The sequence below is a fragment of the Eleginops maclovinus genome, chromosome 11 (assembly GCF_036324505.1).
Source record: "Eleginops maclovinus isolate JMC-PN-2008 ecotype Puerto Natales chromosome 11, JC_Emac_rtc_rv5, whole genome shotgun sequence".
Lineage (NCBI taxonomy): Eukaryota > Metazoa > Chordata > Actinopteri > Perciformes > Eleginopidae > Eleginops > Eleginops maclovinus.
In genome coordinates, this window is record NC_086359.1 from 199662 (window position 1) to 223321 (window position 23660).

The 23660-nt window shown below is 46.5% G+C and overlaps 2 protein-coding genes across 4 annotated transcripts; both read right to left on the reverse strand.

Annotated features, from left to right (window-relative positions):
* Window positions 1-403: 403 nt before the first annotated feature.
* apbb3 (amyloid beta (A4) precursor protein-binding, family B, member 3) lies at window positions 404-23463 on the reverse strand. Of its 3 annotated transcripts, none has more exons than XM_063895168.1 (12): window positions 23183-23463; window positions 9273-9433; window positions 5326-5381; window positions 4028-4076; window positions 3741-3890; window positions 3480-3607; window positions 2848-2962; window positions 1455-1536; window positions 1304-1387; window positions 959-1074; window positions 696-875; window positions 404-621 (listed from the first exon to the last, which is right to left on the reverse strand). In XM_063895168.1, the coding sequence occupies exons 1-12, from the start codon at window positions 23247-23249 to the stop codon at window positions 409-411; spliced, it is 1401 nt and encodes a 466-aa protein (XP_063751238.1). In that variant the 5' UTR covers window positions 23250-23463; the 3' UTR covers window positions 404-408. The 3 variants fall into 3 exon arrangements, with proteins under 3 accessions (XP_063751238.1, XP_063751237.1, XP_063751239.1); XM_063895167.1 differs by having other exon boundaries at window positions 5326-5384; XM_063895169.1 differs by lacking the exon at window positions 3741-3890 and having other exon boundaries at window positions 5326-5384.
* LOC134871783 (nucleolar protein 58-like) lies at window positions 10306-15753 on the reverse strand. Its single transcript, XM_063894686.1, is given in 5 exon segments — window positions 10306-10413; window positions 12169-12296; window positions 14834-14918; window positions 15035-15232; window positions 15712-15753. Coding segments are annotated over 5 exon segments (561 nt in total).
* Window positions 23464-23660: the final 197 nt, after the last annotated feature.

The window sequence follows — 23660 nt, forward strand, 5'->3', positions numbered from 1 at the left end:
TGTGTTTTAAATGCTCTGGCCTGCTAACATGCTGTAGTTCCTTTATAGCATATGTTAGCTCTTCAGGAATCATAAAGCGGTGTTAACATGTGGAGATTATTCTGCTGAACTAAACGTTTGTTTGGCACAGAGACTATTTTCTGACATAATCCAAAATCCAATGGAGGAATCCTATTGGACCAGGGAGATGCTGCCTTCAGGGACCATCAGGAATACCTGCAGCTCTGTACAAATCGGATGAGGTTCAACCTGTGGTTGATATTTCTGTTCCAGCTGAGATCAGGGACGTCCTCTCGCCTCATTTTAGAGAGGTTACAGAGCTAGCACGTTGCTATGCTAAGCTAACCAAACACAGCTGGTGATGATCCACTGGGTCTCCTTCGGCCCCGCCCCCCCCCCCCCCCGCCACTATGAGGAGGCGGCCTGTTTACGAAACGTCTCGAAGAACGCCAGCATCCCCTTCCTGGCGCCGGGCTTCGCTGTCCTGGGCCCCATGACGCTGGAGGTGAGGGGGGGGAACGCGTCCATGGAGTTCGCCCGTTTGACCTTTGATGGGGCCACGCGCCATGACTTCATCCTCGGGGGAGGGGTCTGCGCCACCAGACACTTCTGGTACTGTACCTGCAGACAGGAAGTGAGAGGATATAACACCTGCAGGCAGGAAGTGATTCTGATTGACAGCAGGTGTTCCTCACCATGCAGGCAGCCTGCACAGCCTCCGACAGGTTTCCTGCGTCCGGCTCACACCAGAACACGTGACACTCGAAGCGCTGCGTTCCTCCGTCTACGATGACAGCGAAGGTATGGCAGTCATGGCCGACGCCCAGGAAGGTGAGGAAGCGTACCTGACAATCCCACAGAGGCTCCTCCCCCTCCTGTAGGAGCCAATCAGAGAGAAGAACCACAGTCACCTGACGGAGGCACCAGGGTGTAAACTGAGAGGTAAATATGGAGGTACCTCTCCTCTCCACAGGGATAGGATGTGGTCGGTGACGTGGATCACTGATGGTTCCCACTCATCTCGGTCTGTGGCATTCAGGATGCTTTCTATAGCTCGGTTTAACACCTCCATACCTGCGGAGAGACACAGGTGAGAGTTCAGGGTACAGGTGCGTCAGGGTTACTCAGTGAAATTAAAAGGCAACAATATATTCTGATAGTGAAAAAAGATGTGAGAAAGGTGTGCTCAGTTGTGTTCAGGTGGTGCATTCAGGTGTGTACAGGTGTGTTCAAGTGGTGCGTTCAGATGTATACAGGTGTGTACAGGTGTGTTCTGGTGTGTTCAGGTGTGTTTCCCACCTACCCATGGCTCTGGACACCGGCAGGTTTCCGATATACTGAACATCAAACTTCTGCACCTGCTGCCGCACCGCCTCCAGGAACTCCACTGAAACGACAACAGAGAGTCAGCAGCCAATCAGAGCGCAGGAGGTGATTGGTGACAGGTGAGTCACCTTGTCGGGGAAGGTCTTCAGGGGAGACGCTGTCCATCGTCAGAGAGCGCGACGGCCTCATCAGCGTCTGGTCTGAAATCATCTGTAGAGAAAACACCCTGTTAAACAGCTGATGCATGCTAACACGAGAGCATCTCACCTGAGGGGATGGTAGCATGCTAACACGAGAGCATCTCACCTGAGGGGATGGTAACATGCTAACACGAGAGCATCTCACCTGAGGGGATGGTAACATGCTAACACGAGAGCATCTCACCTGATGGGATGCTTACTTGCTAACACGAGAGCATCTCACCTGATGGGATGCTTACATGCTAACACGAGAGCATCTCACCTGATGGGATGCTTACATGCTAACACAAGAGCATCTCACCTGAGGGGATGGTAACATGCTAACACGAGAGCATCTCACCTGATGGGATGCTTACTTGCTAACACGAGAGCATCTCACCTGATGGGATGCTTACATGCTAACACGAGAGCATCTCACCTGAGGGGATGGTAACATGCTAACACGAGAGCATCTCACCTGATTGGATGCTTACTTGCTTACACGAGAGCATCTCACCTGATGGGATGCTTACACGCTAACACAAGAGCATTTCACCTGAGGGGATGGTAGCATGCTAACACGAGAGCATCTCACCTGATGGGATGCTTACATGCTAACACAAGAGCATTTCACCTGAGGGGATGGTAGCATGCTAACACGAGAGCATCTCACCTGATGGGATGCTTACATGCTAACATGAGAGCATCTCACCTGAGGGGATGCTAACATGCTCACATGAGAGCATCTCACCTGAAGGGATGGTAGCATGCTAACACGAGAGCATCTCACCTGATGGGATGCTTACATGCTGACATGAGAGCATCACACCTGATGGGATGCTTACATCCTAAACATGAGAGCATCACACCTGAGGGGATGCTAACATGCTCACATGAGAGCATTTCACCTGAGGGGATGCTCACATGCTAACACGAGAGCATCTTACCTGAGGGGATGCTAACATGCTAAATGGAGAGCATCTTACCTGAGGGGATGCTAACATGCTAAAGGGAGAGCATCTTACCTGAGGGGATGCTAACATGCTAAATGGAGAGCATCTTACCTGAGGGGATGCTAACATGCTAAAGGGAGAGCATCTTACCTGAGGGGATGCTAACATGCTAAATGGAGAGCATCTTACCTGAGGGGATGCTAACATGCTAACACAGAGAGCATCACACCTGAGGGGATGCTAACATGCTAAATGGAGAGCATCTTACCTGAGGGGATGCTAACATGCTAAATGGAGAGCATCTTACCTGAGGGGATGCTAACATGCTAACACAGAGAGCATCACACCTGAGGGGATGCTAACAGGCTAAGCTAACACTCAGCACTGACCTTGGAGCACATCTCGTGCAGCGCCGAGGCAATTGTTCGGGCCGGAGCGTTGCAGCGAAACACATGACACTTCAGCACACAGCTGTCCTTATCGCCCGCTACAAAGGCAAAGTCCCTGAATGCACCACACACACACACACACACACACACAGATGTTGAAACTTGAGGATTAGCTGTGTATCTTCAAGGTTCAAGGTTTCTACAGCTCACTGTTAGCAGTTAGCTCTTAGCTGTGGCGTAAAGGTGAGAGGTTACCTGTCCCTGCAGTGGGGCAGGGGTGGTGGCGTGTTCAGGAGACAGAGAGAGGCAGGGTTAGTGCAAACACACAGACGGGAGACAAACAGGAGAGAGACAAACATGAGAGCACACAGACAGATTAGTTTGATTTTAACTTGGTTAGCCTAGCTTAGCACACAGACTGGTAGCAGGGGGCAAAGTTAGCCTAGCTTAGCACACAGACTGGAAGCAGGGGGAACAGTTAGCCTAGCTTAGCACACAGACTGGTAGCAGGGGGGGAAAGTTAGCCTAGCTTAGCAGACAGACTGGAAGCAGGGGGAACAGTTAGCCTAGCTTAGCACAAAGACTGGAAGCAGGGGGGAATGTTAGCCTAGGTTAGCATCTGATTGGCTCACCGGCCATTGTTGCACCCCACCCCCCACACTCTGATGTTGATGATTGGCTGACAGTGAAGGGGGGTGTGGTCTAAAGGGTCCAATAGGGAGAGAGTGTCTTTCTTCAGGACCAGCATCATCTCCCGACCCTGCAGACAGACAGACAGACAGTTAGAGAGACAGACAGCAAGACAGACAGACAGACAGACAGACAGACAAGACAGTTAGAGAAACAGACAGCAAAACACACAGACAGACAGACAGACAGACAGACAGTCTCACCTCCCCCCAGGCTCCCTGTCTGTCTCTCTGCTCGGGGCTGCTGCAGTGAGACAGCTGCTGGATGACATTGCTGACAGCTAGGCTGCTGTGACCCGGAGACAGGTCCTCCTCCTCCACCTCCAACCAGCCCAGTGAACGCACCGCGAAGCACTGAGAGACAGACAGGAGGACAGACAGGTGAGAGAAAGACAGAAAGACAGGAGGGCAGACAGACAGACAGACAGGTTGAGTATCAAACTGTGTAGCGAGAGCTTTCAGCAAATCTACAGGGGATCTTAGGGTGGTACCTTGGAGCCAGGGTCGTGGTTAGACAGGTAATCTTCATGCCATGAACACCTGAGGGGGAACCACAATCAGAAACAGAGTGTGTGTGTGTGTGTGTGTGTGTGTGTGTGTGTGTGTGTGTGTGTGTGTGTGTGTGTGTGTGTGTGTGTGTGTGTGTGTGTGTGTGTGTGTGTGTGTGCGTTGGTGCTGCGTACCTGGACTCACATTCAGTTTCAGGTCCGGACTCAAGTCCAGAGGTTCAGGTTCAGGTCCGGACCTGAACCTGAACCTCTGGCTTGTGTGAGTAACTAAAGTGAACTTATTGTAATCTAATTATCAATTGAGAATAAACTCATAATCAACTCAAATTCAAACTCGTCCGATGTATTGTGTTCCCTGCTGTTGTCCTTCCAACTTGTGTCTACATTTCTCTACAAAGTACAAATGTAAAAAAAAAAGTGACTACAAACGACTTATGACATCAACTACAGTAAACCACTAGTGTACTACAAAGTTCAAACCTTTATTTCATTCACCAAACTAAAGTAACCGAACCCAAAGCTCCCCGCACAAGAGAAGATGAGGCTGAATAAACGCCCTAGTCGGCTAGTCCCGATGCTGCTGCTAATATATCTTATAATATAAAGCTAAAAAAGCCTGTTTAAAATGAAAGCCTGTTTAAAATGAAAGCCTGTTTAAAATGAAAGCCTGTTTAAAATTAAAGCCTGTTTAAAATTAAAGCCTGTTTAAAATTAAAGCCTATTTTCCAAAAACTATTGCTCAGCTTACCTCGATCCTTGTTATTTTGCTCGCCAAACATCACCGCCAATGTAGCTGAGGCTGCATGTGGAGTAGTTCTTATTTTGTGGTTTCGCCTCGTTAGTTCGCTATGTTCGATGTTCCCCCAGCGCACTTGATCACTTTCCCGCACAGGTTACACTTCGCAGTATCTAGCCGCAGTTTCGTCACATGAATGTCTAAGCCAATCACATCGCTAGCTTCCCTTGACGTCACACAGATCTCGCAAGCAGTTGCGATATTTTGCGAGACTTGGTGAGTTCAGAAATGGCCGCCATATCAGAAGCCCACACGATGCTTTCCCTCTTTTCTCAGCGCAAATTTCTCGATCTCTGGAAGGTTTTAGATGATTTAGAATAAAAAGGAGAATGTACGTAAGTGCTAGTTTTTTTGCGAGTCCAAGTACCGGTTCCCGACGTTCCGGTTTTAACCGGACTTGAACCGAAACTTTTTACAAGTCCAGTACCTGTTCGGCCTACCGGTACGCATCACTAGTGTGCCGGCGCGTGTGTGTGTGTATTACCTGCTGTCAGATGCTCTCTGAGTCTCTCTGTTGCAGCTCTGCGCTGCAGGCTCTTCCTGCTGATACAACACCACAGAAGAAGACTGCGTTAAACACAGGTACACACAGCTGTGTTACTCTAATCTATGGTGAGTACAGGTGTGGGTACCTGTGTGAGTACAGGTGTGTGTAGAGTACAGGTGTGTGTACTTGTGTGAGTACAGGTGTGTGTACTTGTGTGAGTACATGTGTGAGTACATGTGTAGGGACAGGTGTGTGTACCTGTGTGAGTACAGGTGTGTGTACCTGTGTGAGTACAGTAGGGCTGTTGGAACGAATTTCGGTATTCGAATGTAATTCGAATTTGTAAAAAATGAATACTAATCGAATGTAAAAATTAGAATGGGTTTTTTAAATAAAAAAAATATATATATATATTTTTTTTTAATTGTTGACTATCTTTAGCGAAGGTGTGATAGGCCTAACAAATCGCTTGTCACTCTTAATGCACAATCTAAAAATGGCGGCCAGCGGTGCGGAGACGGAGATCACCACTCCTGCCAATTTTAGAAGTAATGTGTGGAACTTTTTTGGTTTCCCATCACGAAATGGACAAATAATTAGTAAAAAGACAGTTTTCTGCAAGATTTGTAAAGTTGAAATGACCTACCACTCCACCACGAGCAACCTGAGGACACACCTGTTAACAATACACCCTGGTAAGCTAAGCGAACAGTCTGAGGGCAATCAACCACCGCTGAAGCAGGCAAGGATTAGCGCTTTTTTGCCTCCCTCCTCATCACGGGGTTTACCCGCTGCCCGCCAAGCATCGATTACGGACAAGTTGACACGATTTATCTGCAAAGACATGAGACCAATTAACATCTCTCAGGGGTCTGGTTTTAAAGACTTTGTCTACGAGCTTGAGCCAAGGTACACGATTCCTAGCCGCGCAACCATCACAGACAGAGTTGTGAAACTATATGATACCACTAAAGACAACATCATACAAACGATTAGTGGACAAAAAATCGCCCTGACCACAGATGGCTGGACGTCACTAGCCACTGAGGCATATGTGACTGTCACCGCACACTTTATAAATGAAGAATGGGAACTGAAAGATGTCCTTCTCAAAACAATTGAAGCCCCGAAAAGCCACACTGCCGAGAACATAGCCAAATACATCGGAAACATACTTGACGAGTATAAAGTGGATCGGGAGTCTGTGCTTTCTATTACCACGGACAACGCAGCTAACTATGTTAATGCCGTAGAGAGGCATCTGCAGGCCTTTAATGTCCCTTGTATGGCTCACACTATCAACCTGGCTGTGAGGAAGGGTTTGGGGGTGCGAGCCATTGAAAGTCCTGTCAACAGACTAAAGGCCACAGCACTACATTTCAATAAGTCAACCACAGATAGCTACCAACTGGAATCTAAGCAGAAGCTGCTTGGAGTAAAACCTGCCAAGCTAATAAACGACTGTGCTACCAGATGGAACAGCACGTACGACATGGTGTGTCGAGCAGCTGAGCAGCAAGCTCCTGTAGCAGCGGTCATCATGGAGAATAAACTAGGTCATCTCGAACTGAGTACAAGCGAGTGGACCCTTTTGGAGCAAGTGAGTAATATAAATATGAATGTGGTATTGGCCTAATAATGGGATATATTGTTTAATTAGTAATACTCAAGAGATGTTATGCAAAGCTAGAACGTTAACAGTATTACAGTTTATCTAACGGTACACTTAGCTTGGTATCCCCGAAGCTAGCTAGCCATAACATTCTAATGTAGCCTATTTGTTTTCCAGGTGAGAGCTGTGCTTAAGCCTTTCAAAACAGCCACTGAGGCGTTATCGACCGACCGATTCCCAACAGCATCAGCTGTTCTCCCTCTAAAGTATGTGCTTTTGTCACATCTCAAACCACCCATCGGTGATTCGGCAGCACTCAATGACATGAAAACTAAGATCTCAACGGATCTCGAGAAGCGATACAATCCTAACAAAGACGCATTCATGCTGCTAAATACCTCCAGCTACCTCGACCCGCGTTTCCATCGGCTCATACACCTGGACCGAGACCAACAGCAGGAGGTACGTGAGAGAGTAAAATCGGAGCTGATGGTGATTGCGGAGGATTGCGGAGGCTATGAGGAAGACGGGGAGGTAGCAGCCATGGCGAAGGGGACACAGGAGAAAACAGCTCTCGGTGCTATGGGCGATCTTTTTGGGAATGTTTACCAAGGCGCAGAGTCCACAAACGCATCGGGTAGGCCTACCGTGGACATTGGCAATGTGTTGCAACAAGAGATGCTTATCTATGAGAGTGAGACGCCGCTACCCACCGACAGCGATCCATTGTCGTGGTGGAAAGCATCAGGGTCTAAGTACTCCCACATTGCCCAGCTGGCACGACGGTACTTGAGCATCCCAGGCAGCTCGGTTAGAGCAGAAAGGGTTTTCTCCACGGCGGGGATTATAGTTAATAAAAAACGCTCTGCACTCGATCCAGAGAACGTTGATCGGCTTGTTTTTTTGGCGAACAACCTTTAGACCAAATCTTGTTTATGTTTAGTTCTAGTTGGTTACTATATTGCCTGGCCTTGCCTATAGCATAATTCTACCGTTAGCACACTTAAACAGCGCACTTACTGTTATTCTGTTTCATACGAGAAGAGAACTGTTGACAATGTTCATTAAAGTTGACAACTTGATTCATTTTGTGTCTAAGCTTTATCCTTATTTACTTAGCAAGACAGCTATCACCTGGTAATTACATGTTTATTAGTAATACTGAAATGCCCTCTAGTGGACATAATGTAAAACAAGTCAACTACGATGTCATAGTGGCAGTGGCAATTCATAAGCCCGTTTTTACAGTGTGTGTAGATAGATAAATAGTACATATTAATAAGTCAAAATTGACCATTAAATATTCGAATATAATTCGAATTTAAAAAAATAATAATGAATGAAATTCGAATGGGATAATAGAGGAAATTGACAGCCCTAGAGTACAGGTGTGTGTACATGTGTGATTACAGGTGTGTGTACATGTGTGAGTACAGGTGTGTGTACCTGTGTGAGTACAGGTGTGTGTACCTGTGTGAGTACAGGTGAGTGTACATGTGTGATTACAGGTGTGTGTACATGTGTGAGTACAGGTGTGTGTACCTGTGTGTGTACATGTGTGATTACAGGTGTGTGTACCTGTGTGAGTACAGGTGTGTGTACATGTGTGCTTACAGGTGTGTGTACCTGTGTGAGTACAGGTGTGTGTACCTTTGTGAGTACAGTTGTGTGTACCTTTGTGAGTACAGTTGTGTGTACATGTGTGATTACAGGTGTGTGTACCTGTGTGTGGACCTGTGTATGTACAGGTGTGTGTACATGTGTGAGTACAGGTGTGTGTACCTTTGTGAGTACAGGTGTGTGTACATGTGTGATTACAGGTGTGTGTACCTGTGTGAGTACAGGTGTGTGTACATGTGTGCTTACAGATGTGTGTACCTGTGTGAGTACAGTTGTGTGTACCTTTGTGAGTACAGTTGTGTGTACATGTGTGATTACAGGTGTGTGTACCTGTGTGTGGACCTGTGTATGTACAGGTGTGTGTACATGTGTGAGTACAGGTGTGTGTACCTTTGTGAGTACAGGTGTGTGTACATGTGTGATTACAGGTGTGTGTACCTGTGTGAGTACAGGTGTGTGTAACTGTGTGAGTACAGGTGTGTGTAACTGTGATTACAGGTGTGTGTACCTGTGTGATTACAGGTGTGTGTACCTGTGTGAGTACAGGTGTGTGTACTTGTGTGAGTACAGGTGTGTGTACCTGTGTGAGTACAGGTGTGTGTACTTGTGTGAGTACAGGTGTGTGTACCTGTGTGAGTACAGGTGTGTGTACTTGTGTGAGTACAGGTGTGTGTACTTGTGTGAGTACAGGTGTGAGTACAGGTGTGTGTACCTGTGTGTCTCGAAGTGCAGGTGCACTGAGGCGGGGGTGCTGCCACTGGGTGGCACCAGTGGGAACATGCCAGTAATAGGTTCCTGTGGAGTCTCTGATGGTTCTCCAGCCGGGCGGCAGATCCGGGTCCAGCTGCAGGTTCTGGTCCGTCCAGATGTTGTCTGCACACAGAGACATCTCAGACTTTATTTAGACTCAGCTGCAGAGCTCTGAGACATTCAGCAGGGACACTGTGTCCTGAGAGTGTCATCAGATGTCCACCAGGGACACAGAGTCCTCACAGTGTCATCAGATGTCCATCAGGGACACAGAGTCCTCAGTCCTCAGAGTGTCATCAGATGTCCACCAGGGACGCAGAGTCCTCAGAGTGTCATCAGATGTCCATCAGGGACACAGAGTCCTCAGAGTCTTCAGCGTGTCATCAGATGTCCACCAGGGACGCAGAGTCCACAGAGTGTCATCAGATGTCCATCAGGGACACAGAGTCCTCAGAGTCTTCAGCGTGTCATCAGATGTCATCAGATGTCCATCAGGGACACAGAGTGATCAGCGTGTCATCAGATGTCCATCAGGGACACAGAGTCCTCAGAGTGTCATCAGATGTCCACCAGGGACGCAGAGTCCACAGAGTGTCATCAGATGTCCACCAGGGACACAGAGTCCTCAGAGTCTTCAGCGTGTCATCAGATGTCATCAGATGTCCATCAGGGACACAGAGTGATCAGCGTGTCATCAGATGTCCATCAGGGACACAGAGTCCTCAGAGTGTCATCAGATGTCCACCAGGGACGCAGAGTCCACAGAGTGTCATCAGATGTCCATCAGGGACACAGAGTCCTCAGAGTCTTCAGCGTGTCATCAGATGTCATCAGATGTCCATCAGGGACACAGAGTGATCAGCGTGTCGTCAGATGTCCATCAGGGACACAGAGTCCTCAGCGTGTCATCAGATGTCCATCAGGGACACAGAGTCCTCAGAGTGTCATCAGATGTCCATCAGGGACACAGAGTCCTCAGAGTCCTCAGAGTGTCATCAGATGTCCATCAGGGACACAGAGTCCTCAGTGATGGAGGTCAGACTGCAGGACACTGAATCATTAATGAGCGCATAACCCTGAGTCAGCTGATCGACAATAACACACTGCAGAAGAACAGGGGGGGGGTCAATAACTACAGCAGTCTCTCTTCTCTGTCCTCTCTCTGTGAGTCTGTCATCTCTTTGTCCTCTCTCTGTGAATCTGTCATCTCTCTGTCCTCTCTCTGTGAATCTGTCATCTCTCTGTCCTCTTTCTGTGAATCTGTCATCTCTCTGTCCTCTCTCTGTGAATCTGTCATCTCTCTGTCCTCTTTCTGTGAGTCTGTCCTCTCTGTGAATCTGTCCTCTTTCTGTGAGTCTGTCCTCTCTCTGTGAATCTCTGTCCTCTTTCTGTGAATCTGTCCTCTCTCTGTGAATCTGTCATCTCTCTGTGAATCTGTCCTCTTTCTTGAGTCTGTCCTCTCTCTCTGAATCTGTCATCTCTCTGTCCTCTTTCTGTGAGTCTGTCCTCTCTCTGTCCTCTCTCTGTGAGTCTGTCCTCTCTCTGTGAATCTGTCATCTCTCTGTCATCTCTCTGTGAGTCTGTCCTCTCTCTGTCCTCTCTCTGTGAATCTGTCATCTCTCTGTCCTCTCTCTGTGAATCTGTCATCTTTCTGTCCTCTCTCTGTGAGTCTGTCTCTTTCTGTGAATCTGTCCTCTTTCTGTGAGTCTGTCCTCTCTCTGTTGAGTCTGTCCTCTCTTTGTGAATCTGTCCCTCTCTCTGTGAATCTGTCATCTCTCTGTGAGTCTTGTCCTCTTTCTGTCCTCTCTCTGTGAATCTGTCATCTCTCTGTCCTCTCTCTGTGAGTCTGTCCTCTCTATGTGAATCTGTCATCTCCCTGTCTCTCTCTGTGAGTCCTGTCCTCTCTCTGTCCCCTCTGTGAGTCTGTCCCCTCTGTGATTCTGTCCTCTCTGTCCTCTCTCTGAGAGTCTGTCGTCTCGTCCTATGTCCTCTCTTAGTCATCTCTCTGTCCCTCTCTCTTGTGAATTAGTCCCTCTTTCTGTGACGTTGTCCTCCCTCTCTTTGAATCTGTCATCTCATCTGTCCTCTCTCTGTGGGTCTGTCATCTCTCTGTCCTTCCTTCTGTGAGGTCTGTGTCTCTCTGTCCTCTCTCGTGAGTCTGTCCTCTTTTCCTGCCCATCTTCTGTGAACTTTTCATCTCTTTTGTCCTTTTCCCCTGTAAATTTTGTCTTCTCTCTGTCCTCTTTTCTGTGAGTCTTTTCCTCTTTGGGAGTCTGCCCTCTTCTTTTTCATCTTCTGTCCTAGGGCCTCTTCTTGTCATTTTTTCTGTTTTCTTCTGTAAATCTGTCATCTCTCTTTTCCTCTCTTTTGGGGAATCTTTTCATCTCTCTTTTCCTTTCTTTCTGGAGTTCGCCCCTTCTCTGTCTCTCTTTTTGGAGTCTTTCCTTTTCGTCATCTCCTTTTCCCTTTGTCCTTTTCCCCCCTTTTCAATTCTTTTCGCCCTCTCTCTGTAAATTTTGTTCTCTCTGTCCTTCTCTTTGAATCGGGCCTCGCCCTTCCCCCCCCCCCCCCCCCCCCCCCCCCCCCCCCTTCCCCCCCCCCCCCCAACCCCCCCCCCCTTTTTCTTTTTCCTTCTTTTCCCCGGTGAGTCTTTTCCGTCTCTCTGTGATTCTGTCCTCTTTTTTTGAATCTGCCCTCTCTCTGCCCTCTTTTGTAAATCTGCCCCTTTTTTGGTTTTGTTCCCCCCTCTTTTGTAAAATCTGTCCTCTCTTTTTCCCCTCTCGGGGGAATCTGCCCTCTCTCTTCCTCTTTTTTTTGATCTGTCCTCTCTCTGTCCTTCTGGGGGAGTTTTTGTCCACTCTCTGTCTCTCTCGCCTTTTTGTAAATCTGTCCTTTCCCCTTTTCTGTAAATCTGTCCTCTCTCTTTTCCCTCTCCTGGGGGAGTCTGTCCTCTCTCTGTAATTTTTGGGCCTTTTCTTTCTGTCCTCTTTCGGGTAAAGGCCCTTTTTTTCCTCTCTTTTTGTCCCCCTCTTCCTTGTGATTCTGTTCTCTTTTTCTGTCCTCTTTCTGTAAATCTGCCCCTTCTCTCGGGCCTCTTTCTGTAAATCTGCCCCCGCTCTTGTGAGTTGTCCTCCCTGTTTTTTCTTGTGAGTTCGGCCCCCTTTTTCTGCCCCTTTGGCCCTTCTCTTTCTTTTCCCTTTTTATGTCCTTTTCTTTGTCATTTTTTCTGCCCTTTCCTTTAAATCTGTCCTTTTCCCTTGGGGCTTTCTGGGGAAAATCTGCCCTCTCTCTGTCCTCTCTCTGTGGGTCTGCCCTTCTTTTGGCCCTCTTTCGGGTTTTTCCTTTTTTGTCTCTCTCTGTATTTTCTTTTGTCCTTCTCTGGGGGTCGGGCCCTTTCTCTGTCCTTTTTTTAAATCGTATCCTCTGCCCTCTCTTGTGAGTCTGTCCTCTCTCTTTTTGTAATTTTGTACTTTTTTTCCTTTTGGAATCTGTATCTCTCGGGTCCTCTTTCTGGGGGAATTCTGTTCTCTCTGTCCTCTTTCTGTGATTTGCCCTTTTTTGGGGTCCCTCTCTCTGTCTCTCTATGAGTTTTTGTCCCCTTGCCTTTTGTTTTTTCTGTCCTCTCTGCCCTTCCCCTTGTAAATCTGTCTCTTTTGTCCTTCCTTTCGTTTGTTTTTCCCCTCTTCTCTTCTCGGGAAAATCTGTCCTTCTTTTACCCTTGATGTCCTCTCTTGTTTTCTTTTCCTCTTTTTGGGCCCTTCTCCTCTGTTTCTGTTTTCTTTCTTTCCTTCTGTCCCTTTCTGTGGGGTTCTGCCCCCCCCCCCCCCTTTTCTGTCCTCTTTCTGTAAATCTGTCATCTCTCTGTCCTTTTTCCTGTGTGGGCCCTTTTTCCATCTTTTGGGGCCTCTTTCGGGTTTTTTTTCTGTCCCCCCTCCTGTCCTTCTGGGGTTGGTCTTTTTTCCTTCTCTTGATTATTTTTTTCTGTGAATCTTTTTTGCCCTCTTTTTCTGCCCTTCTTCGGTAAATCTGAAATCTCTCTGTCCCTTTCTGGGGAATCTTGTTCCTCTGGCCCTTTCTGTAAAATCTTTTCCTCGTTTTTTGGTGAGTCGGGTTCCCTCTCTCTGTCTCTCTCTTCCTTGTCCCTTTTCTGTCATCTCGGGGGCCTTTCCCCTTTCTGTCATTTTCTCTTTCCCTCTCTTCTTTTAAATTTGGGCTCTCTCTGTCCTCTTTTGTGGTCTGTCCTTCTCTGTCCTCTCTTGTGAGTCTGTCCTCTCTCTGTCATCTCTTTTGCCCTTTGGTCCTCTCTTTTGTCATCTCTCTTTTCCCTCTCTCTGTAAATCTTTTCCTTTCTCTGTCCCTTCTTTTGAACTGCTTCCGTCTTTTCCTCTCCTTGATTTTCTTTTCTCCCTGTGAATCTGTCCTTTTCTTTTGAACTGTATCTCTCGGTCCTCTTTCTGTGAATCTGTCCTCTCTCTGCCCTCTCCTTGTAAATCTGTCCTCTCTCTGGCCTCTTTCTGTTGTTTTCTTTTCCTTTTCTTTTCCTTCTTTGTGGTCTGCCCTCTCTGTTTTGTCCTCTTTTTGGGTTATCTGTCCTCTTTCTTTTAAAATCTGTCCTCTTTCGGGGGCCCTTTTCTCTGTAAATCTGTGCCCCTTTTCCTCTTTTGAAAAATCTGCCACCCCTTTTTCCCTTCTTTTTTTGGAGTTGTCCTCTTTTAACTGCCCTTCTCGCCTTCTTTTAAATTGGGTTTTCCCTCTGCCCTTTTTTCTGTGAGTCTGCCCTCTCTCTTTCCTCTCTCTTTTGGAGTTGTCCTTTTCTCTGCATCTCTCGGGGTTCCCTTGTCCTCTTTCTGTTTCTCTTTCCCCGTTTGGGTTCCTCTCTCTGTGAGAGCCCTTTCTTTTTGGGGGTCCCCTTTTTAGTCTTCTTTTCCCCTTGCCCTTTTCTTGTATTTCTGTCCTTTTCTTGTAAATTTTCATCTCTTGTCCTCTCTCTTGGGGCTTTCCTCTGCCCTTTTTCTCTGAGGTCTGTCCTTTCTCTGTTCTTCTTTGAGTCTGTTCCTCTGCCCTCTCTCTGTGATTTCCTCTCTCTGTAATTTTTGTCCTTTTCTGTGACCCTGTCTCTCTCTGTCCTCTTCTTTGAATCGGGCCTCCTCTGTCCCCCTCTCTGTGAGTCTGTCCTCTTCTTGGTCCTCTTTTTTGTGCGACTTTTCCCCCCCTCTTTTGGGAAATTTTCTCTTTTCCCCCCCTTTTAACCCCCCGCCCCCCCAACCCCCCCCCCCCTCTTTCTGTAAATTCGCCCTCTTTTGCCCTTTTATTGTCCTCTCTTTGTTTCATCTTTTCTGTCCTCTTTCTGTGAATCTGTCCTCTTTCCCTTTTGGGTCTGCCCTCTCTCGGGTGAATTTCCATCTCTCTTTTCCTTTTTGTGGGTTTTGCCCTCTCTCTGCCCTTTTGTGAGTCGGGCCTCTTTTCTGTAATTTGCCCTCTTTTTCCTTCCTTTTTTCCTCTCTTGGGTCTTTTCATTTTTGCCCTCTTTTTTTGATCTGTCTCTTCCTCTTTTTTCCTCTCTCTTTTAGGCCTTTTTCCTTTCTTTGTCTTTTTTCCTCTCTGTAATCTGTCCTTTTCGCCCTCTCTTTTTGGGGAATCTGTCACCCGGTTTTGTCCTCTCTCTGTGAGTTGCCCTCTCTTTAAATTTTTTTTGGTGTCTGTCCTCTCTTTTTTTGTAAAAGCCCTTTTGTCCTCTCTCTTTTGTGTTTTCCCTTTTTCCCTTGTCCTTCTCTGGTTTTCCTCTCGGTCCTCTTCTGTAAAATTTGCCCTTTCTCTGTCCTTTTTTGGGGGATTTTTTTCTTTTTTTACCTTTTTTTTGCCCTTTTTTTCTTTCTGTTTTCGGTCCTCTCTCTGTCCTCTCTCTGTGAGTCTGTCCTTTTTCTTAATTGTATCTCTTGGGGTTTTGTCCCTCTCTGTTCATCTCTCTGTTCGGTTCGGGTAAATCTGTCCTCTCTTGTCCTCTCTTTTTTAAAATTCGGGCCCCTTTCGGCCTCCCGGTGAGTGGCCCCCCGCCTCTTTTGTAAATCTGTTCTTTCTGTGATTTTCCCTCTCTCTGTCCTTTTCTGGGGAATTTGTCCTTCTTCTGCCCTCTCTTGGGGAATTTGGGTTCCCTTTCTTTTCCTCTCTCGTAAATTTGGTCCCTCTTGTCCTTTTTTCTTTTGTTTTCGGTCCCTCTTGTCCTTCTTTTGGGGGTCTGTCCCTTTGCCCTTCTCTGTGAGTCTGTCTTTTTTCCCTGTAAAATCGGCCCCTCTTTTCTGCCCTCTCTCGTGGTCTTTTCCTCTCTCTGTGAATCTCCCATTCTCGGGTCCTCTTTCGGTGGGGTCTGCCCTTTCTCTTTTTCCTTTTCTCTGTGGTCTGGCCTCTCTTTTTTCTTTCCTCTGTCCTTTGTCCTCTTCTGTCATCTCTCTTTTCCCTCTCTTGTGAAATCTGTCATCTCTCTGTTTTCCTCTCTCTGTGAATCTGAAAATCTCTCTCCCCTCTTTTGTGATTTGTCCTCTCTTGTTATCTCTCTGTCCTATGCCCTTTCTCTCTTTTCATTTTGTCCCCTCCGTGAATCTGCCCTTTCTCTGCCCTTTTTCTTTAAAATCGTCATCCGTCTGTCCTCTCTCTTTTGAGTCTTTTTCCTCTTTTTGGTAAAATCTGTCTCTTTCTGTGAATCTGTCATTCTCTGTTTTCTTTCTGTAAAAATCTGCCCTCTCTCGGGTCCCCTTTGTAAAAAACCTGCCCTCTTTCTGTCCTCTCTCTGTAAATCTGTCCTTCTCTGTCCTCTTTCTGGGGAATCTGCCTCTCTTCCCCGTGGTCCTCTTTTGCCTTTTGGGTCTTTCCTCTTTCTGTTTTTCCCTCGTTGGGTTTCCCCCCCCCCCCCCCCCCCCCCCCCCCCCCTGTCCTTCTTTTTTTTTAAATCTGCCTCTCTTGTGAGTCTTTTTCCCTCGCTTTTTGTAAAATTGCCCTCTCTCTGTCCTCTTTTTGGGGAGTTTTAATTCTGTCCTCTCTCGGGTTTTCCTTTTTCTGGGAATCGGGCCTTTTCTGTGAGCTGTCCTCTCTCTTTCTGCCTCTCTCTGTAATTTTTCCCTGGTTTTCCCTTTTCTGTCCTCTCTCTGTTTCCTTTTTTTCTTTTTTTTGTGAATTTTTTTGGCCTCTTTTTTCGTTTCCTCTGTTTTTTTGTGGTCTGTCCTCTTTTCGGGTTCCTCCCCTTGTGGGGTCTGTCTTTTTCTGTGAATCTTTTCCTCTCTCTGGGATTTCTGCCCTTTTTCTCTCTCTGAATCTCCCATTCTTTTTCCTCTTTTTTTTTGTGGTCTGCCATTTTTTCTGTCCTCTTTCTGTAAATTCTTTTCCTCTTTTTGTCCTTCTTGTAAATTTGGGCCCTCTTTCGGGTCCTCTTTTTTTTTGGTGAACTGTCCTCCCCTTTCTGCCCTTTTTTCTTTTTTTGTGATTTTTCCTTCTTTTTTCCTCTCTTCTGTTTTTTCGCTCTTTTGTAAATTCCCTTCCCCTTTTCCTTTCTGTGTTTTCCCCTTTTGCCCCGGTTTTTTTTCCTTTTTTTCCCTTTCCCCCTTGTGTCTGTATCTTCTGCCCCCCCCCCCCCCCCCCATATGTGGATTCCCCATCTTTTCTCCCTTTTCCTTTTCTTGTACCCTTGGAATCTGTTTTTCTGTCCTTTTTCTTTTTTTGTTTTCTGTCCTCTCTCTTTTTCCCTTTCTCTGGGAATCTGCCCTTTCTTTTCTGTCCCCCTCTTTTTTGTGGGGTCTGTCCCTCTTGTAAATTGGGCCCTTCTGTTTCGGGTTTCCTCTTTTCTGTTTTTTTCTGTCCTCTCGGGTCCTCTCTCTGGGGGGATTCCTTGCCTTTTCCCCCTCTACCCTTCTCTTTTCTTTGTAGTGTCTGTACCTCTCTTTTTTTCCCTTTTTTTCTGTATTTGAACCCCTTTTTTTTTTTGTTTCTGCCCTTTCTCGTTTTTGTGAGCGGGTCCTCCCCCTCTTGAACCCGGTCCCTTTTCCCTTTTTGTGAGTCTGCCCTTTCTCTGTGGTCTGCCCTTCTCTAAAAATCTGTACCTCTTTTCTTTTTTTCCTTCTCTGTTTCTTCCTTTTTGTGAGTTTTTTGGTCCTCTTTTGTTTTTTTGCCCCTTTTATCTCCTGTAAATCTTTTTCCTCTGGGTAATTTCTTGGGTTCCTCTCTGTCCTCTCTCTGTGAGTCTTTTTCCCCCAACTGTCCTTTTTTTGTTTTTATTTGTCCGTCCTCTCTGTAAATCTTTTCCTCTTTTTTTGTCCCCTTTTCCCTTGTGAATGCTTCTGTCCTTCTTGTTTCTTCTCTTAAAAAACTGTCCTCTTTTTGGCGTCTTTTTGTGCTTCTTCCTTTTCTTTCTGGGGTTTGGCCCTTTCTTTTGCCCCTCTCTTGTAAAGGTTGTTTTTTGCCCTCTCTCGGGGTGGAATTTTTGGCCCTTTTCCTGGGGCCCTGCCCTTTCTGTGAGTTTTTCCTCTCTCTGTGCGTCTTCCTTTTCCTCTCTTGAATTGTCATCTTTTCTGTCCCTCTCTTTTCCCTCTTTTTTCTGCCCTCTTTACCTCCTCTGTGGAGTCTGTTTTTCGTATTTGCCCTCTCTCTGTGAGTCTTTTTTCCTTTCTCTTTTGGTCTTCTCTCTTTGAATCTGTTTTTCTCTTTTGTCCTTCTCTTTTGGTTGTCTCCTCTCTGCCCTCTCTCTGTGAGTCTGTCCTCTTTTTTTTTTGTAATTGTCCCTCCCCACCCGCCTCCTCTGTTCCTTTTTTTTGCCCTTTTGTAAAGTTTTTGCCCTCTCTTGTAAATCTGTTTTTCTTTTCTGTTTAAAGGGAATGGTCTTTTGTTCTCTTTTTCTTGTAAATTTTCTTTCCTCCTTTTGTCCCCTCTTGTGTTTTCTGTCCTCTCTTTTCTTTTTGTGAGTCTTTTCCCCCTTTCTTTGGTCCCTCTTTTGTGAGTTTTGCCCTTTCTTCTGTGAATAGTCATCTCTCTGTTCTCTCTCGTGAATTGTTCATCTTTTGTCCTCTCTCTGTAAATCTGTCTTTTTGTCTCTTTTTTTCCTCTTTTGAAAATCTTTTCATCTCTCTGTTTCTCTGTGATTTGCCCCCTTTTCTCTTCTGTGAATCTGTCCTTTTCTTTCCCCGGGGGGAAATCTGTCCCCCTTCTGCCCTTTCTCTCTTTTAAATCTGTCCTTTTGTATTTTTGGGTCCCCCTTCTCTGTGAACCCTGTCATCTCTCTGTTCTTTTTTGTGAGTCGGGGTCCCTCTGTCCTCTCTCTTTTGGTTGTCCTCTCTCTGTAAAGTCTTTTTTTCCTCTTCTTAAAAAAAGTCCTCCTCTTGAGTCTGCCCTTCTCTTGTAAATTCTTTTCCCCCTTTGTTCTGTCCCTTTTCCTCTCTGGGAAAGGCCCCTTGTATTCTGCCTTTTGTCCTTTTTCCTTTCTGTCCCCTCTTTTTTTTCCTCTCTCTGTAAAATCTGTATCTCCTGTCCCTTCTGGTTGTTTCCTCCTTCTCTCTTTTAATCTGTTTTTTCTTGGTTTTCATTTCTGTTTTCTTTCCCTCTTTCCTTCTTTTGTAAATTTTCCTTTTTTCCTCTTTTTCTGTCCTCCTCGGGGAAATTTCTGTCTTTTTTTTCCCTCTCTTGTAAATCTGTCCTCTCTCGGGCCTTTTTGTGAGTCTGCCCTTTTCTTGTGAATCTGTCATCTCCCCTGTCCTCTTTCTCCCCCCCGTTTTTGCCCTTTCTCTCTGTTGCTCTTTCTGTGATTTAGTCCTCCCCCCCCCCCCCCCTCTTTTTTTTGTTTTTGTAATACTCTTTTGGTCCTTTCTGGTGAATCTTTTCCCCTTTTTCCCTTCTTGTGGGTCTGTTCCCGTCTCTTTTGGGGAAATTTTTTTTGTCATTTCTCCCCCTGTCCTTTTCCTGTAAACCCTTCCCTCCTCTGTCCTCCTGTTTTTCTTTTCTGCCCTTTTTGTAAATTTTTTTTGGTTTTTCCTCCCCAAGTCCTCTCTTTTGGGGTCTGCCCCTTTCTGCCCTCTCTCTTTGGTTCTGCCCTTTTCGTTTTTTGGTCCTCTTCTGTGAATCTGTCAAATCCGCTTTGTTTTTCTTCTCTTTTTGTAGTTGCCTCCTTTTTTTCCCCCCGGTAAAAATCTGTCATCTCTCGGGTCTTTTTTCGCCTTTCTTGGGTTAAACCTTCTTTTGTTCCTTTTTTCTGCTTTGGGAGGCCCTTTTTCCTTTTCTGTAAAATTGTAAACTTTCTGTCCTCTCTTGGTCAAAAACCTCCTTTTTCTTTCTGTGATTTCTGTCCTCTTTTTGGGGAATCTGTCCTCTCTCTGTAAATTGTTCTCTCTGCCCATCTCTGTGAGTCGGGCCCCCCTCTGTGATTTTTGGCCTCTCTGTCTCTCGGGTCCTCTTCTGTCCCGTGCTGGTTCTGTCCTCTCTCTGTAAATCTGCCCAACCCTTTCCTTTTTGCCCACCTTTTGTAAATCTGCCCAGGGTTTCCTTTTCTTCTCTCTTTGAATTTTTGTTTTTCCTCTTTTGTAAATCTGTCATTTTTCCCTCTTTTTTTGGGTCCCCTTGTCCCTCTTTTGCCTCTCTCGGGAAAAGTTTTCCCCTTTTTCCCTCTTTACCTTTCCCCTTTGGAGTCTGTCTCTCTCGTTTTAGGACCTTTTTTTAATCTTCCCCCTGCCCTTCTCCTGTGAGTTTTCCCTTTCCTTTTTTCCTTTTCTCTCTTGTTTTTGTCCTTCTGCCCTTTTTGTGAAATTTTTTGTACCCATCTCTCTGTTTTCTTTTTCGCCCTCTTGTGATTCTGTCCTCTTTTTGTAAATTGCCTTCCGCCCTTTTTTGGGGGTTCTGTCTCCCCTTTGTGAATCTGTAATTCTCTGCCCCCTCTCTTTTCCCTTTTCGGGGATTCTTCTTTTCCCTCTTTTGTGAATTTTGCCCTTCTCTTGTATCTCTCTGTCCTCTCCCTTTCTGTATTGCCTCTTTTTCCTTTCCTCTGTGGGGTCTGCCCCCAATGCTTCTCTCTGTCCTTCTCTGTTTTTTAGCCCTTTTTGGGAACCCTCTCTTTGTGAAATCTGTCATCTTCTGCCCTTTTTTCCCTTTTGTGTTTTGGGCCTCTTTTTTCCTTTTTTCTTTTCCCCATTCCACCCCGTGATTTCCCTCCAACCGCCCCTTTTCCTTTTTCTGTTTTTTTCCCCTTTTGTTTTGGAATTTTTCCCTTTTTTCCTCTTTTAAATTTTTTTGTAAAAAACTCTTCTGTATTTGTCCCCCTCTCTTGAGTCTGCCCTTTTGTCCTCTCTTTTTGGGAGTCTGCCCTCGGTCGGGTTCTCTCTGTCCTTTTTGGGGTAAATTCTGTCTTCTCTTTCTTCTCTTGTAAAGTCTGTCATCTTTTGGGTTCCTCTCTGTGAGTCTGTCCTTTTGTGGCTGTTTTCTTTTTGGGTGAATCTGTCATTCTCTGTCCTTCTCTGTGAGACTGTCCTCCTTTTTAGTGAATCTGTCCTCTCTCTGTAAATTGTTCTCTCTTTTTTGAAATCTCTGTTTTCTGCCCTCTCGGGCCTTTCCTTGGTAAAAATCTGCCCTTTTTCTGTCCTTCTCGGGGTAAATTGTCCTTTTCCCCTGTGAATGTACTCTTCTTTGGGGTCTTTCCTCTCTCTGTGAATTGCCCTTTCCTCTGTAAATCTGTACTCTGAATCTCTTTGGGTCTGTCCCTCTGTGATTTGTCCTCTTGCCCTTTTTCCTGCTTTTCCCTGTGGGAGTCTGTCCCCTCCTGGTGATTTTCCCTCTTGTCCTCTTCTGTGAGTTTTGTCTTTCACGGCCAAAGTCCCTCTCTGCCCTCTGTCCCGCCCTCCTCTTTTAAAATTCTGTCCTCTTTCTGTCCTCTCTCTGTGAATCTGTCATCTCTCTGTCCTCTCTCTGTGAATCTGTCCTCTTTCTGTGAGTCTGTCATCTCTCTGTCCTCTCTCTGTGAGTCTGTCCTCTGTCTGTCCTCTCTCTGTCCTCTCTCTGTGAATCTGTACTCTCTCTGTCCTCTCTCTGTCCTCTCTCTGTGAGTCTGTCGTCTCTCTGTGAATTTGTCATCTCTCTGTCCTCTCTCTGTGAATCTGTCATCTCTCTGTCCTCTCTCTGTGAGTCTGTCCTCTCTTTGTGAATCTGTCATCTCTCTGTCCTCTCTCTGTGAGTCTGTCCTCTCTTTGTGAATCTGTACTCTCTCTGTCCTCTCTCTGTCCTCTCTGTCCTCTCTCTGTGAGTCTGTCCTCTCTTTGTGAATCTGTCATCTCTCTGTGAATCTGTCATCTCTCTGTCCTCTCTCTGTGAGTCTGTCCTCTCTTTGTGAATCTGTCCTCTCTCTGTCCTCTCTCTGTGAGTCTGTCCTCTCTTTGTGAATCTGTCATCTCTCTGTCCTCTCTCTGTGAGTCTGTCCTCTCTTTGTGAATCTGTCATCTCTCTGTCCTCTCTCTGTGAGTCTGTCCTCTCTCTGTGAATCTGTCCTCTCTCTGTAAATCTGTACTCTCTCTGTCATCTCTGTCCTCTCTCTGTCCTCTCTCTTTGAGTCTGTCCTCTGTCTGTCCTCTCTCTGTGAATCTGTACTGTCTCTGTCCTCTCTGTCCTCTCTCTGTGAGTCTGTCGTCTCTGTCCTATGTCCTCTCTCTGTCCTCTGTCTGTCCTCTCTCTGTGAATCTGTACTCTCTCTGTCATCTCTCTGTCCTCTCTGTGAGTCTGTCCTCTTGGTGAGTCTGTCCTCTGTCCTTTCTCTGTCCTCTGTCTGTGCTCTCTCTGTCATCTCTCTGTCCTCTCTGTGAATCTGTACTCTCTCTGTCCTCTCTGTCATCTCTCTGTCCTCTCTCTGTAAATCTGTACTCTCTCTGTCCTCTCTGTCCTCTGTCTGTCCTCTCTGTGAGTCTGTCCTCTCTGTCCTCTCTTTGTGATTCTGTCCTCTCTCTGTGAATCTATACTCTCTCTGTGAGTCTGTCCTCTCTGTCCTCTCTCTGTGAGTCTGTCCTCTCTCTGTCCTCTCTCTGTGAGTCTGTCCTCTGTCTGTCCTCTCTGTGAGTCTGTCTTCTCTCTGTGAATCTGTACTCTCTCTGTCCTCTCTCTGTGAGTCTGTCCTCTGTCTGTCCTCTCTGTGAGTCTGTCTTCTCTCTGTGAATCTGTACTCTCTCTGTCCTCTCTCTGTCCTCTCTATCCTCTCTCTGTGAGTCTGTCCTCTCTCTGTGAGTCTGTCCTCTCTCTGTGAGTCTGTCCTCTGTCTGTCCTCTCTGTGAGTCTGTCTTCTCTCTGTGAATCTGTACTCTCTCTGTCCTCTCTCTGTCCTCTCTATCCTCTCTCTGTGAGTCTGTCCTCTCTGTCCTCTCTCTGTCCTCTCTATCCTCTCTCTGTGAGTCTGTCCTCTCTGTCTTCTCTCTGTCCTTTCTCTGTGAGTCTGTCCTCTCTGTCCTCTCTCTGTGAGTCTGTCCTCTCTGTCCTCTCTCTGTGAGTCTGTCCTCTCTGTCCTCTCTCTGTGAGTCTGATCTCTCACTGTGAGGGGGATGGAGGCGAGACGGGGACACCTGGAGTGTCTTCAGCAGGATGTCCCTGGGTTAGGGTTAGGTGGTGCAGGGTAATACTAATGCAGGTATCTGAACACCAACAGGTGTCAGGTGACACGAAGTGATGTCATTGTGTGCAAAGTGAGGATCACAGAACGAAGCTCCGCCTACAACAACCTATTTTCACGTTAGTGTTGAAACAAACATGTTAACAACAACTGTCCTCTCACAGCAGGGTGTGTGTGTGTGTGTGTGTGTGTGTGTGTGTGTGTGTGTGTGTGTGTGTGTGTGTGTGTGTGTGTGTGTGTGTGTGTGTGTGTGTGTGTCTCACCGTCATAGTTGACTATGAGGATAGCCAGCATGTAATCTTTGCCCATCATGGCTCCGCCTTCCAACATGTGTGGTCCAATCAGCTGATCTCTCTCTTTCTCACACACACACACACACACACACACACACACCCTCAGGTCGAGATGACGGAGAGGATCAATGTCTCTTTCTGCATCCTCCCGGTAACATCAGTCTCTTCTTGTTTGTTGGTGTCCGTCCTGGCGTCTCCTTCTTTTCCTCAGTCTGATGAAGGATGCTCGTCTTCCTCTCTCTCCTCTTTCTCCTCCCCCTCTCGCTCCTCCCCCTGTAGACCTCACCACCACCCCTTCGCCGTATGAAATGGACCCTTTAAACCAGTCAGGTGACGCTGCTGTGTTCACTGTGATGCATTCAGGCTTCATTCAGTAAAAAGGTCCTATAGGTGTATTGATGTTACTTGGGTAATGTATACAGGTTTAAACAGCATGTGTTTGACTCTA

What these genes read in the sequence shown, in the direction of transcription:
- apbb3 (XM_063895167.1), bottom strand. Translation starts at nt 23,249, where the DNA reads ATGTTGGAAGGCGGAGCCATGATGGGCAAAGATTACATGCTGGCTATC. An exon ending in CCTCATAGTCAACTATGACG is followed by an intron (nt 9,434 to 23,182) that starts GTGAGACACACA and finishes CTCTGTGTGCAG; the next exon opens with ACAACATCTGGACGGACCAG. An exon ending in GTGGGGTGCAACAATGGCCG is followed by an intron (nt 2,963 to 3,479) that starts GTGAGCCAATCA and finishes TGGTGCATTCAG; the next exon opens with GGACTTTGCCTTTGTAGCGG.